The sequence below is a fragment of the Sphaeramia orbicularis genome, chromosome 24 (genome assembly GCF_902148855.1).
Source record: "Sphaeramia orbicularis chromosome 24, fSphaOr1.1, whole genome shotgun sequence".
In the NCBI taxonomy this organism is placed as follows: Eukaryota; Metazoa; Chordata; class Actinopteri; order Kurtiformes; family Apogonidae; genus Sphaeramia; species Sphaeramia orbicularis.
Genome location: NC_043979.1, coordinates 42,574,745 through 42,594,171, shown reverse-complemented (window position 1 = coordinate 42,594,171; position 19,427 = coordinate 42,574,745). Strand labels below are relative to the sequence as shown.

Below are 19,427 nucleotides of genomic sequence, written 5' to 3'. Positions count from 1 at the left end.
AAACATTTCCTGTGACAGAACCATGCTCTACTTCTGAATGCAAAAACATGTTGTATTTGTCCCTAAAAACTGGAGATGAACTGTTTTCCTCACCTTTTTCATCACTAAAACATAGAAGAAACATTAAAAACCTGAATTTAATCTTTTCATGTCCAGCAAACATTGGGAAAAAAAGTGTATTTAAGATGAACTAATGATTTGTTGAATTAAATGACTCGTTTAAGTCCGTACTAAACATCTAAGAGGAAGCTCAGACGCATAAATGTTCCTCAGTGTGGCCCTTTGCTTCCTGTTTTATAATTCTTAATTTATTCTGCTAAACGTGTTACTATTCAGACAAAATGAGACAAAATTTTTTTTTTTCTAAGTGTGACCAGGGAACAGGAACCAGAGCTAGTCTGATGTCCCTTGTTTTCACAGTCTATCATCTTTCAGTTTCTGCTTCGTGTTGTCATGTTGATATCAACAAACATGCGGAGACAGAATACTTTAACCACCGTCAGCTGTGAGGAAAAACACAGTGTTCACCTGTCCATGCGTTTAGCATTTTTTCCCATCCATGTGTACACAAACAGTCTCAGCCTCTTGTCAGATTCTTTTATTGTTTGTTTGGCTGCTAACATTATATTTAATTACAAAGATCCTTTAACTGTGATTTCAAAGAAACAAAGCAGTAGTGTTCAGGACCACCCCTTCCTCCTGACCTCTGGGGTCAAAGGTCAGAGGGTGGGGTGGGGGTTGGGGTGGGTGGTGCAACAGGAAAGATCATCACTGACACAAATCAAAGATATTTTCTCCTCAGGCTACAACAACAATGTGCAACTTAAACAAAAGTCAGCTTTAAAATTAATACAGTGTTTTTTTTCATCAGAGTGAGACCTCCCGTCCGGCTCCGCTAATGGAGACAGAGCGAGACCTCCCGTTTGAGTGAAACTTATTGAATAAAGAAGAAGAAGAGTGACTGACAGCAGCAGCGTGGTCCCACAGAGCCAAACACACCAAAGGTTCGAAGGTCAAACAAAGCAGCTGCAGCAGCGTTTCCCGTCAACAATAATACCTGGTTAAAATGAGGGGGCGGGGCTTCCAGCAGGTAAAATCCAAACAAAGTTATTTATTAAAAGCAGCAGGAAGCACAGGCTTGCCCCGCCAAAATAAAATCTAATTAAAATCTAAAATGCAGTCCATCTGTCACCTGTCCCCTCCCCCCTCAGGTGTAGGGGTGGTGGGCGGGGCCTCAGGGGTCAGTGTCCAGGCTGTCCAGGGTCAGCTGACTGCGATGGGGGGAGTTGGGGGAGGGGGGGCTGCTGGGATTGGACGAATTGGAGGGAGTTGAATGTTTGGTGGAGTCGGAGTCCGGCTGGACGAAAGACACAGAGAACAGGCGAGAAAGATGAGTAGAACCACAAGAAAACTTCAAGAGAATGCACCTGAATGCACCACAAAGCACCTGCATGGACCTGAATGCACCACAAAGCACCTGGATGGACTTGAAATCACCACAAAGCACCTGAATGTACCAGAATTGACCTGAAGGACCTGAAAGTACCTGAATAATGAACCCGGATGGACCTGCTGATCATTTACCCTTTGTCTCTGATTGTGTAATGGGTGTGTATTATGGCAACTTTTGATGCCGATACAAAAAGCATCAGAGTCAAACTGTGATTTCATAAATATTGGACTAAATTTCCAAATACTAATCACCACCAAGACAGTCTGGAGTCTGTAGATCTGTTTAAAGTTAGAACCGTGTTTCTACGTTTCAGTCCGATGAAGTAATGAGGCTCCAAATAAAAGCAGAATAAAGAATGAAACCTCTAAAATGAAAGGTATTTTGATGAGGCAGACGAAAACCTCAAGATATCAGCGACTGAAACACTCACAGATTAACCTTATTAACTATACAATTAATAACACGTTAAAGTTGCTAAACATGTGAAACAAACAGTGAATTCACATGTATGTGCTGTACCTCTCGGTCCGGGTCTTGGTCAGGCTCATCTCTGAGGCGAGACGAAGCTCCTCCCCCAAAATCTGAACCAATGAGAACACAGGTTACTGATGACATACAGCTCAGTGACCATATGGTGATGCGTGTGTTTGTATGTGTTTGTACCCGACGCTGTGCGGGTGATGTGGGTCTTGCTCTTCTGTTGCCGGGAAATACTGGACAGTGGGCGGGGCTTCTCTTTAACTGCGTCATCCTGAGAGGAAGGCATCACACTCTGTATAAACACACACATGATCCACATTAAACCAGAAACCTCCAGTGTGGTCACTGTGTGTTGCCCCCTGGTTTTCATTCAATTAAATATGTCCCAAAAGCCCCTATGACTCCTGGGAAATGTAGTCTATAAAGCTGTGTGCTAAAGGGATGAGGATTTCACATTACCGACACAAAAGCTGCTGAGTGATTTAATCCATGTGCTCCACGCACTGATCATCATTAACAGATGACATTTATCAGTAAAAACCCCTCATCTGGTTTCTGTTGATGGCATCTCTGCCTGATCTGGAACCGAAACTCAACTGCTCGTTCATAAAATAATTAACACAGTGTGGACTTCAAAGAAAACAGAAGTGTTACCTTTAGCTTTTGTAGTTATGAAATGTGGCGCATGTACAAGTCTTATTGAATACATGACAGTGAACAAGTCAGATATCATAAGACACCAAGGTAACAGCAGCAAACACTGAGGTGTTTTAAAAGCCTCTAAGATTGTTTGAGAAAAACTTTACATGTGGAGCCTCGGATTATTTGATAAATAAAGCTAATCTTTTTCATTATCATGATACATTAAACATTGAAATAAACAATGTGAATTTTCTATTTTATTACTGGTAAAGAGCAGTGATAACATTACTTTAGCACATTTTATATACTGTAAATACTGGTGAAAGAAGTAGTATTTTCATAGTTAAAATGTGTTTCTGGTTCAGATCGAGTAGAGATCCCAATCTGCAACTCCTCAGCTCCTCTCCTGGACTCCCTTCCTTGTTGGAGCCCCTCCTATCTCAGATACAAGAGAAGGAGCTGAGGTGACAGTAATTTAACATTTCAAATAAACACTGGTTAAATAAGACATCAGCTGCATCATGTGTCTGTTTGGGATGAGGAGATACAAAACTGGGAAGTGAGAAGAACTGGACTGAGAAATGGATCAGGAAATAAAGAGGAGCCTGCAGTGGTGGCATCATGCTGTGGGCGGAGTAGCAGGCAGAGGTGGGCGGAGCATACCCTTCCCAGAGAGGAGGTAGAGGGAGAGGAGGAGGAGGAGGAAGGCTGCAGGAGACTCTGCTGGGAGGAAGAGGAGGAGGTGGAGTCTTTCTGCAAGAAGGCGCCGGCCGACGCCGATGTCATGTGATACACGTGTTCAAAGTTGGAGGGAGGAGAAATGAGGGTGTGACGGGAGGACGAAGAGGAGGGAGAGGGAGAGGGAGAGGAGGAGGTGATGTCGCCAACCTGAGGAGGAGGAGGAAGGAAAAGAGGAGGGGTGAGGAAGAAGAGGAGGAGGTAAGGAAAGTGCAGGGAAGGAGGGGAAAAGAGAGGAGGAGGAGTCAGTGTGATGACGTCAGAGGTCAGGAGGAGAACATGCCGGCAGGAGAAGGAGGTGATGAAGGTGGACAAGTTACCAGAGGGAGGTCCATGAGAACCTGCATCCCGTCTCCTGGTCCCATGTGAGCCACGTGGTTAAAGTTGGTTGGATTGGAAATCATCTTTGACCGCAGCTCCGGATCCCGCAACATCTCCCTGAGGACACGCCAAAAACATGCTAGTCACATGACCTCACAACAAGCACGGTTCAGTCACCACTCGACGTAACATGAAGGAACATGCTCAGGGACCGCTCTGACAGAGGAAACTCATTCACAGCACTTCTTCCATGATCTCACAGATGCTGCTTCTGCTATAGACACTTGACGTATTCCTTTCACTGCCTCATGATGTCCCCAGGTCAGCAGAACTCCGCCTCCACCATAAACTGTGGGTCAAATACTGCTTCTAAGCCAGCTGACTGTCTGCCATTACCTGTTCATAGCCATCCAAAAGTCTCACACCGGCGATTTTAGCCCTTCCACTGCCAGAGCCACCCTGTCTTTTCTCTAGTGGTACCTTTCAGGTTCTTCTGAAGTCTCACAAGCCAACCAAGCTCAACAGGACTCTGACTGCAGGTCAGCAGTTCCCTTTACAACTGGTGTTCCATCGCTGGGCTCCAGAATTACTGTCACCTCTGTAATGGAGGGGACTGAATGTAACCCATTTGGACACAGCATCTAGGCCTCACTCTGAATGCAGTTGAAGATGGTGCTAATCACATCACTACAGGTTTAAGTCTACCAGGTCCAGCCTCTTTATCCACTGGATCAACTCACCACCAGGTGTTGGTTCCTCTATTAACCTGCGTGTCTAAGACATACAATATCAAGTCAGAAAATGCAGCTACAAAGTGGATCATCAATTTACTGCCTGTGGTGTCGTGGTGCCACAAGGACTAACCAACACCCTTAACCTAGAACATGATGTTATTGTGATCAAACTGCGATGAACACACAAGTCCAATAATAGACACAGCTCAGGTTCAGATTGGGTCGTTCCCTCCAGGACTGAGTTCCAGTAGAACAATGGGTCTCCATAAGAGGGCACCTTCCAGCACTTTCCAAGGACTCTGACAAGATAAGGGACTTTAAACATAAGACCACACTGGAAGATTGCACCAGGGGAGCATCATAACTGCTCCCACCAGTCGTGGGGTCGAACCCCTCCCCAACATTAAGCACCTTGGCTGCATTCCCCATATGCTTAGTCACAGTCACATATATACACAACAACATCTGGTTCCATGTTCATAATTTCATTTTGATGAATCACTGTGTTTTTCTGCTTTGGTGAGTCACCTTCTCTGCTGGAGACGCTCCTCTTCAGGGACCTTAAAGAGGAACTTCCTTTTACTGCGAGTACGAACCATCAGCTTTCTGCTGTGATCTGACGTCTCTGGGATGGTGAGATCACCTTCTGCAAGACACAAAGTTGAGGTTGAATCGGAGACAGACAGGTGAGACAACCCTGGCAATGTTAGCTTCAGATGTGTCCATGCACAGTTATTTATAATTGTTTAATCACTGTTTTTACCTGATGAGGTGTTGCTGAAGTAGATCAGACGAGGAGGTTCTGAGCTCAGCAGGTTTAATGTCCCTTCAACATTCAGAGGTCTGATCTGTAGACAAAGATGCATTATAAGCTGTTAGTGGCTGACGTCGGTTTGTGACTTGCTGATACTGGCCTTTGATTGGTTACCTTGCGGAGGGAGATGGTCTGAACCCACTCTGTGGTGTGAATATCAAAGACGTCAACTCCATATTCACTATATACTGTCAGGTGGGACGAGTTCGAGCCTGGACGAACAGATTAAACAGGTGTGAACATGTTTCTAACCAGGTAGGGAGCAGAGCTATATTATGCCACATGCTGCATACCTTTAAATCCTATTTTTCTGTTTCTATTGTACCTTCTTTTAACATATTAGCCAATGAGCTATCACTAAAACCTTCATGTATCGGCCTCTGAAACATGAAATAATGTTTCATAACTTTGACATTTAAGTTACTACTTTTCATGTTACTTTTCCTCTTGTTCACTGCTCAGTAACGTACTGCATGCGAGTGGTGTGGCAGGCCACATCAGCTCCTGGGTTCTGGAACGGCGTCCCTGTCCGTCCACGTAGATGCCGAGCTGGCTGAAGCAGAGCAGCAGTTCGCTGGATCCCACTTCCAGGGCGTGCAGAGCGTCCAGGGGCTGCTGGGCCAGGAAGGCCAGTGATGGATCAGCTGGACCCACCAGGCTAATGGGGGACGACTCGCCTTGCAGGGCCAGCAGCGCAAAGCCCGAAGGGTACCCAACACACAGGCGCTCCCTAACCATCCCCAACCACTGGACCACCCCTGGAGCCTGGACTTCCCACAACTTCTTATGATGAGGCTTGGACCGGGTGATCTCGTAACACAGCACCTGCACATGCACGTAAACATAAACTACATGACACAGACGCTGCATCATTGGACCAGTTTTTAATTCCATTCTGTTTCTGGAATCTAGTCTGAGTCCAGTCTTCTGTTAGGATCAGGATAATCTTAACCCAGATCCTAACAGAAGGTCTGATCGAGATCACACCAGGACTGCATTATAAGATCAACTCAGAATGTTTTTTTATTTCTTATTAAACCATTGTCAAGATTTGATCTGAAACCTCTCTGAACCGGGTCCTAGACTGGTTCCTAGGCTAGGTTGTACCTGGCGTTTGACAGCAGCCAGCAGGCATGCGGGGCCTCCAGGTCGGAGGACCCCTGTGGTCAGGGCCTGGCAGCCTTTGGTGTCAGCCAGTTTGATGTCAAAGGAGGACTCAGCACCCTCCAGCACCCCCCAGGGGTGGAGGTGGACATGACGGTTCCGACCGCACAGCAGAGCAAGGATCTTCTCCTTCGGGATAAGGTCGATCTGATAAACCTTCTTACTGTCGGCTGCTCGTACAATTACTGCAGAGAGACGGTAATGTTACACAGTCAGTAATAACCAGAAAAACAATAACAAAGTACCCAATACATGTCAATATCAGGCAGGTGTCAACCACAAATCACAGAAGTTACCTGGGTTTTCAGGGAAACCTAGTGTTTGTAAACATTACAGTAAGTTTACGAGTTTTCAACATTTAAGTAGATATTGTATTTATTCATTTGCTCTGTGTGGAAATTTGTTCTTTATTAATGTGTTTCTGCTCTTTTCTTGGTCACTGTTGGAAAGAGATTTAATCTCAGTTGCACTGTCATCCACAAAATGAGGACCATGACCATAGAATGAAGGCTCCACAGAAGTAATATTTTTGTTTACCTCCACATCTCCTAACATTAAATTCTCCAGATACCACTCAACTTGCTTACATTGACCTTTCCATCCATACAATATCTTTTATAATTTTTATACCAAATGTTTTCAACTTTACGGTTTAATTCAGATTTTTCTGAAGTTCAAATTGTAAATGAGAATAAAAGCAGCCCTTCTCGTACTGTGTAATGATTAATGAGCGTCTGTTTTTACCATCTCTGGTCACTTCTACCACGAACAGACCATCTTCAGTTCCCAGGACAATCCTCTCTCGATCTGCAGAGACAACATGTATAAAACCTTCACAACCTGATGATAATTACAACTGTGGGCAGCAAAGACTGAAAGGTTTTAATATAAAAGTGTGGAAGTGTCTTCAGCCATGGCCGCCTGTCAGAGGATGGTTAAGGGAGTTAAATATTACATCTTGCATCAAAGAAAACAAAAAAAAGCATATTCAAACAAAAGAGTGTACTTCCTGTAGGGTTTATGGCTTAAAGATGCACATGTTTGACATGGTCCAGAGGGCACTATTGGGTCACTTTACTACATCCGTCCCCAAGAGCCATAAAATACTAGAATCTTTAACTCTACCAAAATGTCTTTCAGTCAAAAAGGACACTGTTCATTAATAGCTGATGCACTGATAATAGCATTATTCTTGATGACGAAAACAATAATTACCTCCGCCAAGGAGGTTATGTTTTTGCCAGGGTTTGTTTGTTTGTTTGTCTGTCCGTTAGTGTGCAACATAACTCAAAAAGTTATGGACAGATTTGGATGAAATTTTCAGGGTTTGTTGGAAATGGGATAAGGAAGAAATGATTAAATTTTGGTGGTGATCGGGGGTGGGGGGGCCCACGGGGGGGGGGCCACTGATCAGCCTTGGCGGAGGTCTGCGCTCTCCGAGTGCTTCTAGTAATGTAATGGTGATGGGTAGAGACATACCTAGCACAGCGGCCGACAGTGTTGTCTTGATGAGCGGCAGTGAGGCGTCATAGGCCTCCTGTGGGACATGGACCTGTTGGCTCTTCAGCAGGTTCTTCGTCAGGATGTTCTGCAGACTCTCCAAGATCCGAACCCACTTCCTTTTCTCCACCTCACTTTCAGCCAGAACCAGCAAAGACACTGAGCACAGCGGCGAGTTCAGTGGAGATGACGTCACCTGAGGATCAAAGCATAGGTCAGACTGGTCGGCCTCTATGACAGGGTCAAAAGACACACCGGTAGATGCCACAGGTCTTTACCCTGAAGATGCATGGGACATCTTTCCTGGTAGCATGGATTACATCGGAAGCCAATACGGAGCTGACAGAGAACTCCTCGTCCCTGACGCACCAAATATGGAAAAATACATCAATATTACGACCATCAACATTAATACAAACAATAATACGGTAATATTCAAGTAAAAACTTCAAATGAGATAAAACATTTAAAATTAAAGAGCATAAATTAACTGTTTAATGTTTAACAAAAAAAATCAGGTTAGAGCACATGACCACAGGTGAGCAGACAGCTCAAGTACCTGAGGTCAAGGACCAGGCTGGCCACCGCCCCCGGCTGAGTAGATTTCCCCTCCGGAATGTCATACAGGAACAGTTTACAGTCTGATACGACAGCGAAGGCTCTCTGCCAGCCCTTCTTCACCCCACTGGGTTTCGGGATCTGAGACAGCAACACAGAGTTACTTAAATGACACTAACTTTACTAGTACTACTACTGATACTACAACTAAAATGACTGTTACTAATACTTAACATTCTTGTAACAATTTAGAGACGTCATAGCGACATAGATACTACTGTCAGTACTAATACCAGTGTCAGTTTGTATAAAGATGTCAGTTTGTGACCATTTGCATCAGTTTGTGAGAGTTTGCATCAGTTTGTGTGTTCTCATTCTGTCCATTGTCAGTTCACATCAGGATTTTGTCTGCACTGCCGGTCTCACCCTGACATAGCCCTTGTAGGCAGTGCCAATTCCTCTCTGGACGTCGATACCCTGCGGCCTCTTAGCCTGGTCTGCTGGGATTGGACAAACCAGGGGGGCGTGGTCTTTACAGGAAACGTGACAGATGAAGGAGCACACTGCAAACACACAGATTAACAGAAGAGTCAGCAGAGTCACTGTGCAGATCTAGTAAGGGACCATTATAAGAATCTTTCAGTTATTATATCTGATGGCCTCCTTCTACCTATGGACGGAGGCTGTGGCGGTGTGTACTGTCATACCTTCACAGGCGTATCCCTGTCGGATGAGGCCCACCATCAGTGAGGTGCAGTGTGTGCACTGGGTCGGGCTGCTGAACGTCTTGATGCTCAGCTGATGAGCTTTGGGCTGCAACACACAATCAGATCATCAACAGTTTAAAAATTAAAAATTTAGCCATGTGATTTGTGATTTCACATTCACATCAGTGTCCTGAGTCATTCACAACAAAAAACTGAATTGATTTTGATTATTTTGTGGAACAATTTGTTGAACATACTTGTGTTCTGTTTACACTATTGCTGATGTTTTGCAAAAACAGATATTTTTTCTGCATCTACAACAGTGTTTTAGTTTGCAAAAACAGATTTGGTTTCCAGAGGTTTTTTTTTTTTTTTAATCCAATCCACTTTATTTATATAACACATTTAAACAACAACAATGTTTCCAAAGTGCCGCACATCATAAAAACAATAAAAGAAAAAGCCTCCAGCTACAATTGTATGTATCCATGTGGAAAACAGATCAGAAGATGACAACTGTATGACCTGATGTGCATATGCCTATTATTGGTTTGTGTAATGACTCTGCATCAGCATCATCAAATATAGGTGATGTATGTGTTTCAGTCAGTATATGACCTGCAGTAGATTGAAGTCAGCATCAACACATGTACCAGTATTTTAAAAATAGAAGATAATATACATTTAGAAACAAATCTGTTTTAGAGTGGACAGGACGTTAACCCTCTTGAACTCATGTGTTTACTTCAACATGTGGGGAATAAGGTGGAACAAATGAGGACATGTTGTCAAACTAACTCTAACACGTGAAGTCAAATGCAGGCGGAGCCTGACATACCTTTGGTGTGGTCAGAGATGAACTCTGATAGGTGGGGGAGGGGCTAGCCGGGACTGATGGCGTCTTCACTTCCTATAAACACAGAGACTCTAAATCTGAAAAAACTGCCACAAAATCTTGTGAGAATAAACATAAGGGCAGTGTCAGACTGACCTGTAGCTCTGAGGGCGACGGTGTGGTGGTCTCGGACTTCTGGGGAGTGGTGTCTATATCTGTGGACTGAAGGTCAAATATTGGATACAGTGAACATGAATAAACTGCAAAATGTCAAATGTTTTACTGACCATAAACTTATCACTATGGCTCTTAAAATTCAACTCATTTATCACTAGCTTGTTGATTGTCACTGAAAAGAAAAACTAAATTAGACCTTTCTGTATATTAATTTATACAAAAAAATCCACATATTTGAAAGGTTGTTTTGTTGATGAGAATCAGTCAGTATTGATCAGATTTGTTTTCTGAACATCAGTTTGCTACAGTCTGAAAAATGTTACTGCAAAACTAGTTGCTGTTAGCCTCTGGTTAGCAATGCTAAAGTACCATTAGTAGTGTTGATTATACAGATGCTAAGAGGCTAATGCTAACAGGCTCAATGTGATTGTGATCCAATCAGTTACTGCTGAGGTCACTAAGGTAAAAGGTCACTACAGTGGTATTTGGCTGACAGTGACAGCCAGCCATAAGTGCTACCTCTACCTGATTCACACCACAAACCTGATTTATTCTACATATGAACATACAACTTTCCGTTTCGAATATCAATCAATAATCTACACCAATTTCTAATACTTAAAGACAACACTATAAATGTTTCCTTTAGATTACGTTTTTATCTAATTGTAATTTATTCATTTAAATCAGTTAATGTTCACTAGTAAGCTAACACCAGCTAACATTAACTAGAAAACTGAGCATAGTCTACAGGTTCTGTTGTGCAAAATAATAAGAAATTACAATGAAGGGAAGCCACTTTAAAAGCCTAAGTGATTTGCGTCTTACCTGAAAACATTACTTTCTCAGTTTATGTAATTAATAAAGAAAATGTAACCAATCTTCCACTGATCACTAGTAAAACCACAGATAACACTGATTTTATTTAATCTATAACACACTGTAATTATTGTTTTGGTATTTTTATATATTATTGTGATAGGATGTAGTATTTTCACACATGTGTAATAAATTATGTTTTTGGTATGAATCAGGTATAGACAGCACAATTAGCACAATGCTAGCAGCTACAACCTATGAGCTGCTCTTGTGCATTGTGGCAACTTACTTCTTCCCAGAAAGCAAGGAGCGAGGAGGCAGAGCAAACTGACGCCTCATTGGTTCATAGAGAAAGAACAGAGTGTTTCAGACTCAACACCTGAGTGACATCATTGTCACCTTTTCATGGGTTCAGACAAAGAGACAGGTTGACAGCAACAGGTTTATAGACAGATAGACAGATGGAGAGGTGACTCACTCTGAAGGTGAGATCAGGAGCCAGAGGTGAGGTGTTGAAATATTCAAAGATGGAGTCCTGGAAATCTGGAAGCTTCAGACCTGCAGACAGATTAAACAAACAGTGTTTAATCTGTTACACCTGAGCAGGTGGGAGGAGCCAGCAGGGAGACTCACCTTTGTCTGAGCGGGATCGGCTCTCCTCCACCTCCTTCTTCAGAGCCTCCAACTGATCCAACGTCTCCCTGCTCCTCTCCTCAGACTCCTTCAGCTTACTACAGACAGACAGGTGAGACATGAGACAAAAACACCATAAAAATCATAACCAGATGAAATAGTGAAATGCAGTTTTGTTTTCCATTTGTAAATTCTACTTGTTGTGTTGTGTTTTCATTTTTAACTGTGGAGTCTTTACTGTTGTGTCTATGGCAACAGACACCTCATTAATTAAGTACAATACATTGATTATAGACCTGATATTGAAAAGAAATGAGCAATGGAGGATCTCTGGGCCAAGATAACTACTGTTCTGACTTGTGTTACAGTGAATCAGACACAAGAGAGGTTCTTGTTAATTTCTGATATTTCTATTAAGTATGCAGTTGTTTTTTTCAAATAACATTGTTCACTCGGGTTTTACATGTCTGAAGGTGGTAAAGTTTTTAAAAGCCAGTCTTCATGTTTGTCATGTGAGCACACTGCCATCTAGTGGTTCATAACCTCTACAGGAATCTATCTGTACTGATTCTGATTGGAGGAGAACAGAGGTGACAGACAGGTATGGTATCAGGTTTGGCGTCTGACCTTTCCAGAGCAATGTTGTTGGCCTTGACCTTGCGCAGTTCATCATGGACCAGCTGCTTGGCTCGAATCTCTGCATCCAGCGCCGACTGCAGCTCCAGGCGAGCCGACATGTCTAACTTCTGACTGCGACGCACCTTCCACAGTGGATCCTGAAGGGGCAGAGCCAGACAGTCAGAGGGCATTCCAATTGGCTGGTACGACAAGCTTAGCAAGCAGCCAATAAGAGCAGCCTGGACACACGCCAAGTGTGACCATAGTTTCTGATCTGCAGCATGGTGATGGATGGTGTCAGTGATGATGTTCTCATGCACTAAATATACAGAGTTTGGCTGTAATTCTGAAAATCAGAGTTCTATTGATCTGTTGAAATGATTAATGAGCACGAGTATAACTCCATCATCTTGGGACAGTTGTCTTGGTATCTGTCCATTTGATCCTGGATAAGATTGGATTTCTAATATTTGTTCAGAAAATACACCTGCTGATCCTATGCTGTAATGTTCAACTACGTACTTCTTTTCTCCAAAGTCTCCATCTGCAACAGACAGGGTCTTTGTGTCAGCTGACTAAACAGGAGGCTGAATGTGGTGTAAACATGTTCACAGAACCTCATAAAACCTGAGCATATCCACATTGCATAACATAGAACATGTTGTATCACAAAAAGGCCTTATTCAGACACCTCTGCTTATAAACATCTCACATCCAGACCATCATCACATTAGTGAACATTAATGTACATGTAAACATCCATCTCCTTCATGTGACAGATGTGTGATCCTGGACCAACCAGAACCCTTCAGTGAAACCTGGACCTGTCATGACCTAAGCATCAAATCAGGATCCTGGACTCTGGATGTAGATGAGACCTGGCGGTCTTTGAAGCCCAGTACAGCCCCATTCCTAATGAGTGTCAGAGATACCAGCCAATAGCCATGCAAGCTGCTTAGACCCCGCCCAGAATTAAGTAGCGTAAAGTGGGATTGGCTGACAGCAGTGACTGACACACTCACCCTCCTGTCCCCACCAATAGGAGGCCAGGGCTTCTTGGGGGGTGTGGCCATCCCCGTCTCTGTCTGAGGCAACGGGTTAGAAAAATACAAGACACGTTTAAAGACGTGTCTTTATACGAGTGTTTACAAATGTACCTTTAGAGACACGTCATTAAGTGTCTCTTTACAAATGACACACACGTATCACATCACATCATATCATGCATGTTGAGGTAAGGAGTCTCCAGAGGTGAATCTTTGACTTTGACAATCTGTAGATAAAGCTGAAATGGAACCGAACAGATCATGTTTGTTACCAGAGGTCTGGTTCCAAGACTGGAGCTCCGCAGCGTCTCCAGCTCCTCCGTCATCTTGGTGGCCAGCGCCTGAAGGTAACCTCGAGCGTCCTTCTCATCGCTCACCCTGTAAATACAACACAATGGATAAAGTACACCACACGGTGATGAACCACCAAGACAGTCTGTTGTGGACTGATCAGGTGGACTGACGGACTCACCACTGGATGATCTCTGCTATCTGAGCCTCCCAGTGGGCCACGCTCTCCTTCTTAGCTGACAGATCCTGCAGGTCATCTTCAAGCTGACGATTCTGAGCAGTCAGTTTGTCCACAAATGTACACAGCTGAGAGAAAAAGAAACTATTAATACAATGCATTGCCCCCTGCAGGATAAAGCCAGTACTGCACCAACACTATGTAGAACGTCCATAGTTGACTACTGTGGTCAGACTGTTAAAGGTACTGTAGAATGTTATGAGTACTACAGATCAATCACAGTAGTCCAGTCACCTTATCAGTCTCAGCTGTCAGTTTACGGTTGTCTTCTGTCAACAGGTTCTTCTCACGCTCATATTTTTCCTTCAGAGCTGCAACAGCCTCATCCATTTCCGTTTGTCTGCAGATAAACAAATGAACAGACAAATAAAAATACATTTAAATTTCATCTTCGTCTTGTTGCATCTTTTATGTTGTTTGTCTTTTGTTACCTAGTTCAGGACTCACCTGTCCCTCTTGGTCTTGTCCAGTTTGTCCCTGAGCTGTAGCAGCTCCTTTTTGGCAGTCAGCTGAGCCCCCTCGGACTCATGTAGGTCTTTGCGGAGGTTTTTGATTTCTGCAGAGTGGGCGGAGTCTCTCCTTAGCAGTTCCTCCTCATAGAACAAGACCTTTTTGTCAAGCTCCGCCTTTAGTCGTGACACCTCCTGTTGAGACTCTGGCCCCCCAGCTGCTGCTCCTCGACCCTGCTGAGACTGAAACCAGAACGAGAACCACTGTGACTCCTGCTAGAACACTCAACTTGAAGACAATCAAACAAGAAATAAGATGAAAATAAAAAGTTAAACAAAATACAACAAGTTAAAAAAAAAAAAACTGGCAATCCTCCACTGTATTGATTTCTCTTACACCTTTTATGTCATGTTTGTCTCATGATTTTTACAAAATTTTTGAAGCCACAAACAACCACCTGTACTGTAATTATTTTGTAATTATTATTGTCATGTTGATATACAGTATTCCTAATGTCCCCCTGACTCAGACCCAGAAATCCACCCCTGATAACATGGGTGAGAACACATGAGGGTAGTTCAACTGGATGTGAACTGGAATGGGCTCTAATGCACAGCCCCACTACTTCCTGAACTTCAGGTGGGTCCTTTATTTCCTGTCTTTTCATTATTGGACACACTTATTAATCCAGGTGTGTCTGCTGCTTCTTGTTGTGACTACTGATTAATTAGGCACACCTGGATTAATCAGTGTGTCCAATAATGAAAGACAGGAAATAAAGGACCCACCTGAAATTCAGGAAGTAGTGGGACTGTGCATAGAGCCCATTGAACTATGACTGATGATGTTTCAGTAGAACAGAGAAAGGTTGGCAAAGGCCTGGATCATGCAGTGGTGTGACCTCTGACCTTTAGGCTCTGGAGCTCCACCTCCAACTGTTTGGAGTACACCTCGCTGTGTTCCCTCAGTTTTTTCTCCTTCGATGCCTCTGCCTTTGCGTCGTCTAGCTGAGCCTCCAACTGAACAACACAGTAAGATGGACTCAGTATGCGCTTTTACATTGACAGTCAGAATGTGCTTTTCCTTTGACGGTCTGAACAGCCCCACATCCCGTCCCAGTCTTGTGACTCACCTCCTTGCGGTTCTTCTCGGTCTTGCGGTTGTCCTGCCTGGCGGCGTCCATCTTCTGCAGCAGGGCATCCATCTCATCCTCTTTGTCTCTTAACTGACGAGACAGACGCTGTTTGGAGGAACGCAGTTCGGACATTCTCTCCGACAGCTCCGAGAACTCCTGCAGGGCCAGTTTCCTCTGGGAGTGGGCCTCCTTCAGCTCCTTGGTCTGAGACCGGAGCCGCTCCAGGGAATCGGACAACTGCTGCTCAGAGGAAAAAATAAATCGATAAGTGAGTGAAAACGATGTTTACCTGTACATCAGCATCCTACCCTGACATTTTGCCTCGTTGGCAGTGTATTTTGAGTACTGCTGAGTAGTTTTCCATACTAACCTTGTGGACGTCGTCCTTCTCCTGCCGAAGTGTCTTCACCTGTTTCTCCAGCGTCTTCAGTTTGGAGGCGGAGCTCTCAAAGTCCTGTCTCAATGTGACCGCCTCCTCCAACTGATGCTCCAGCCTATCAGAGTCTGCCACAGCAGAGGAGACAGAGCTAATTAACATCAGCAAAGATATTTTAACCCTCATTCACAAATCACTCATCAAATCCATCCTCACCTATAACATCTCAACCTGGTTCAATTTCCTCACCATCAAACACAAAACAAATGTATCCAGAATAATAAATCAGGCCAGTAAAATCATTCAAACAGCTCAAACCCCTCTGTGTGAACTATACAGACGCTCAGTGATGAGGAAAGCCATCCTCATCACTAAGGACCCCTCCCATCCCTCTACTACTCCTTCATGCTGCTGCCATCAGACAGATGCTACAGAACCCCAGTGGCCAGAAAAAACATCTACCAAAAATGTTTTCATCCCCTCTGCCCCCTACCCCCTCTGCAATATCTACTCTTAACAACACAAAATAGACTGACAAAAGAAAAAATTCAGTTTTTACTTTACAGACATCCATCTATCTATCTATCTATCTATCTATCTATCTATCTATCTATCTATCTATCTATCTATCTATCTATCTATCTATCTATCTATCTATCTATCTATCTTATTAACATGAACATGCTAACAGGCTACCATACTAACAGACTGCAAGTGATTTCTGACCTGCCAGTTTTTTCTTGAGCCGTTCGATCTCCTCGTTCAGCTTCTTGATCTCTTTGTCTCGGCTCAGGGTTCCACCTCGCGTTGGAGCCTGGGTTGACTCTGCACACAGAGTTCAGGGGTCAGTGCAATGTGTATGGGTCATCCTATAGAACTGGTACGCACCTACGTCACACAACTACAAAAACTTTTAAGTCTGTAAATTTTAGAAGTTATTTAATACACTAAAATAACCCATTGAAACCCTGTTGAAATTTAACAACATATAAACTGTCAACAAAATCAAGAACTGTCAACAAAAACTCCCAGGAAGCATTTCTGCTACAAAATGTCATTTTAGCTTGGGGAAACTGCTTCAAAAGTATGTCAAGTGAATGGATGTGGCTGAACTGTTCAATATCACCCCCTACAAATTAAGATAATTTAGTCCCTGCATAATGTCACACCTAGATGTACCAGATTTGGAATATTCATGAATCAGGGCCAAACAAAAAAAAAGCCTTTTGGAGCAGATCATTAGCCAACATGAAGTACGTCCCAATGTGTTCCATAACTTATAGACAACATGATGTTTAATCAGTGTCACATAGCGGACGTAGGGAGTTATATTAGTCTTTTAGATGCATGAGGGTAAGAGCCTGGACCTGAAAATGTCTACAAGTCTGTAATCAAACCTCCTCAGACCAATGGTCGCTCCTTGCAGCTGTAATTACAGCTGTGTTTATGGTGTGTGACAGTAGTGTGTACTAGTAGTTACATGTTACTGTACAAGTGTTACTGTGTGTTTCTGACCCTGCAGTTTGCGGTTCAGCTCCTGTTTCTCCTGCTCCAGCCTCCTTATCCTCTTCTCAAAGGCCTCTACTTCTGGCCCCGCCCCTCCTCCTCCTCCGACTTCCCCCTCATCTGAACGGAGGCTCCGTCCCCCTTGGCTGACGGTGCGCCGCTCAGAGAAGCAGCTGTCTGTGGTATAGGTGAAGCCGACGAAGGGCAGATGCTGACCAGTGAAACCAGTATGAGAGACTGGAGGCCCCATGTCCTGCAGAACCAGCGGTCGGTACACGTTAATATGTCACAACTGTAACCCTAACATAACACTGGTCACTCAAATGTTCAGTGATTTACTGGTTTAGTTCACATTGATCTATTTTCTGATCCAATCAAACCTTTATCATTTCCAATCTGGCAATATCATTAACCACTGTTGTATTGCTCGAACTCCAATGTAAATAAAGTCATTGATTTCTGATGGGAGGATGATTTAAATTATACTTAAATATGTCCTAATCAGTGTATTAAATTATCAGGTTATTATACAGATATATTTTCAAAACAAAGACAATGTAAAATCTAAATGTTAACACCATATATCAGAATATCTCATATTCTATGTATTAGAATAAGGTCTTGGTGTGTAACCAGCATAACCTGGGAAAAGTTTATAGGGCTGATTTATGATATACACAGAGTATCTAAGTGTAAGAAATACTGGCAAAATGATAAATCAATGTCAATCAATGTCAAGTCAAAGATGTCCAAAATAGGAGGTTATACATGGGTTGTATTGTTTGTTGCTTTGTTTTACCTCTCTTCAATAAACTCTTTCCACATTAGATTTTGCCACTTTTGGCTAAGTGTCAAAGACTCTAATTAGATTTTAGAAATATTTTAACGCCGCAACAGAGAAGATCTCCAGAGTTAAGTCCTATTTCCTGAAACCTCACTGTGATGTGGTCTAAGGTCCTCACCGGGTTCTTGAGGACGTCATCGTCCACATCAAAGTTTGACGTGTCAGTAGGAGAGGATACATCAGGGATATAGGGCGCCTCAGTGGACCGGATGTTGTCCCAGTCGATCCCGCTGAAGAATGCGTGACTCTTAAAGTCCGAGATCCCATTCAGACCAAGACGCCGATCCCTGGAGCAGAGCAGACGCTGGATCAGGTCCTTGGCGTCCTCCGATACGTCGCTAACATGTGATGGGAACTGGAACCGGTCCTGAAGACACCGGGAGACATTGAAAAGACAGAGACAAGCAGTGAGACAGTGGGATAATGAGACAGGAATGGAGAGCAGGACGCTGCCGTTTGTCCGCTGAGACCTGAGTTCAGATTTAGAAAACAAACTAGGACAAGAGTCTGGAGACAAACTGATAACCTGAAAACGACAGCAGAGGATGAGTGGAAACACAGCACAACGACTGACCTTAAACATACCACAGTCAACGACACAAAAACACACAGATCAATACATAAGTGAAGACACTGCTAAAGGTCTGGTGTCTTTAACAGGTCTTTATAAAATGAAACTAACATCTCAGTCCAGTGATTGGAGATGAGACCCATTCCTTACTAGTGGGAAAACTGATCAAATTATCAGCCATATTTATCTACCGTTATGATACAGGACATTCACTCTGATGTCAATAAACGATACGGAGATGTGTTGAATACGAAGAAGGTGAGGAATGGATGAATACTTACAAATAAAATCAAGTTGATATATGTTTACACTGAAGTAGAAGTCAATGACATTTTACCATCACTTCTTATAGTTTTGTTATGGCAGTCATAACCTAGAAGCTTCACTGTCTGCAGCTAAAAACATCCAGTCATAGTTTATTGGGTCAATCTGATTTCGTCACCACAGTACTGATTACTGCATCACAGTTCACCTGAGGCCTAGTTCTGAATATACTGATATTTTCAACATTCCCACCTCCCTTTGAGACAGACAGTTTCTTAGACAGATGAGTAATGTGACGTTTCTGACCTCATGGTTCATGATCTTGCCATACGTTTCCACCAGTGACTCAGCATAGAACGGCGTTTCTCCATATAGCATCTCGTACATGCAGACTCCTAGAGACCACCAGTCGCACTCAGGCCCGTAGCGTCCCATCCCATCCTCCATTGCCTGCAGAATCTCTGGGGAAATGTAATCTGGAGTCCCCACCGCAACCGAAGACTGAACCTGCAG

At 43.4% G+C, this 19,427-nt stretch overlaps 1 protein-coding gene across 4 annotated transcripts in view; it reads right to left on the bottom strand.

Annotated features, from left to right (window-relative positions):
* Positions 1 to 581: 581 nt before the first annotated feature.
* cdc42bpb (CDC42 binding protein kinase beta (DMPK-like)) overlaps positions 582 to 19,427 on the bottom strand; it is a 32,117-nt gene continuing 13,271 nt past the window's right edge. The window contains exons 7-39 of one of the 4 annotated variants that reach the window (XM_030129149.1): positions 19,221 to 19,421; positions 18,198 to 18,446; positions 17,245 to 17,488; positions 16,456 to 16,554; positions 15,724 to 15,857; positions 15,351 to 15,593; positions 15,127 to 15,237; positions 14,216 to 14,460; positions 14,003 to 14,108; positions 13,712 to 13,836; positions 13,512 to 13,617; positions 13,216 to 13,278; positions 12,203 to 12,351; positions 11,576 to 11,673; positions 11,421 to 11,500; positions 11,232 to 11,276; positions 10,103 to 10,168; positions 9,950 to 10,021; positions 9,112 to 9,217; positions 8,831 to 8,967; positions 8,406 to 8,545; positions 8,125 to 8,206; positions 7,826 to 8,042; positions 7,091 to 7,153; positions 6,290 to 6,531; positions 5,653 to 6,007; positions 5,297 to 5,394; positions 5,132 to 5,216; positions 4,897 to 5,014; positions 3,634 to 3,751; positions 2,117 to 2,225; positions 1,973 to 2,034; positions 582 to 1,357 (exon numbers count right to left, since the gene is read on the bottom strand). In XM_030129149.1, the coding sequence (XP_029985009.1) occupies positions 1,235 to 1,357; positions 1,973 to 2,034; positions 2,117 to 2,225; positions 3,634 to 3,751; positions 4,897 to 5,014; positions 5,132 to 5,216; positions 5,297 to 5,394; positions 5,653 to 6,007; positions 6,290 to 6,531; positions 7,091 to 7,153; positions 7,826 to 8,042; positions 8,125 to 8,206; positions 8,406 to 8,545; positions 8,831 to 8,967; positions 9,112 to 9,217; positions 9,950 to 10,021; positions 10,103 to 10,168; positions 11,232 to 11,276; positions 11,421 to 11,500; positions 11,576 to 11,673; positions 12,203 to 12,351; positions 13,216 to 13,278; positions 13,512 to 13,617; positions 13,712 to 13,836; positions 14,003 to 14,108; positions 14,216 to 14,460; positions 15,127 to 15,237; positions 15,351 to 15,593; positions 15,724 to 15,857; positions 16,456 to 16,554; positions 17,245 to 17,488; positions 18,198 to 18,446; positions 19,221 to 19,421 (4,491 nt within the window). In that variant the 3' untranslated portion in view covers positions 582 to 1,234. The remainder of the gene's footprint in view (positions 1,358 to 1,972; positions 2,035 to 2,116; positions 2,226 to 3,633; positions 3,752 to 4,896; positions 5,015 to 5,131; positions 5,217 to 5,296; positions 5,395 to 5,652; positions 6,008 to 6,289; positions 6,532 to 7,090; positions 7,154 to 7,825; positions 8,043 to 8,124; positions 8,207 to 8,405; positions 8,546 to 8,830; positions 8,968 to 9,111; positions 9,218 to 9,949; positions 10,022 to 10,102; positions 10,169 to 11,231; positions 11,277 to 11,420; positions 11,501 to 11,575; positions 11,674 to 12,202; positions 12,352 to 13,215; positions 13,279 to 13,511; positions 13,618 to 13,711; positions 13,837 to 14,002; positions 14,109 to 14,215; positions 14,461 to 15,126; positions 15,238 to 15,350; positions 15,594 to 15,723; positions 15,858 to 16,455; positions 16,555 to 17,244; positions 17,489 to 18,197; positions 18,447 to 19,220; positions 19,422 to 19,427) is intronic. The other 3 variants (XM_030129150.1, XM_030129151.1, XM_030129152.1) reach the window with 3 other exon arrangements.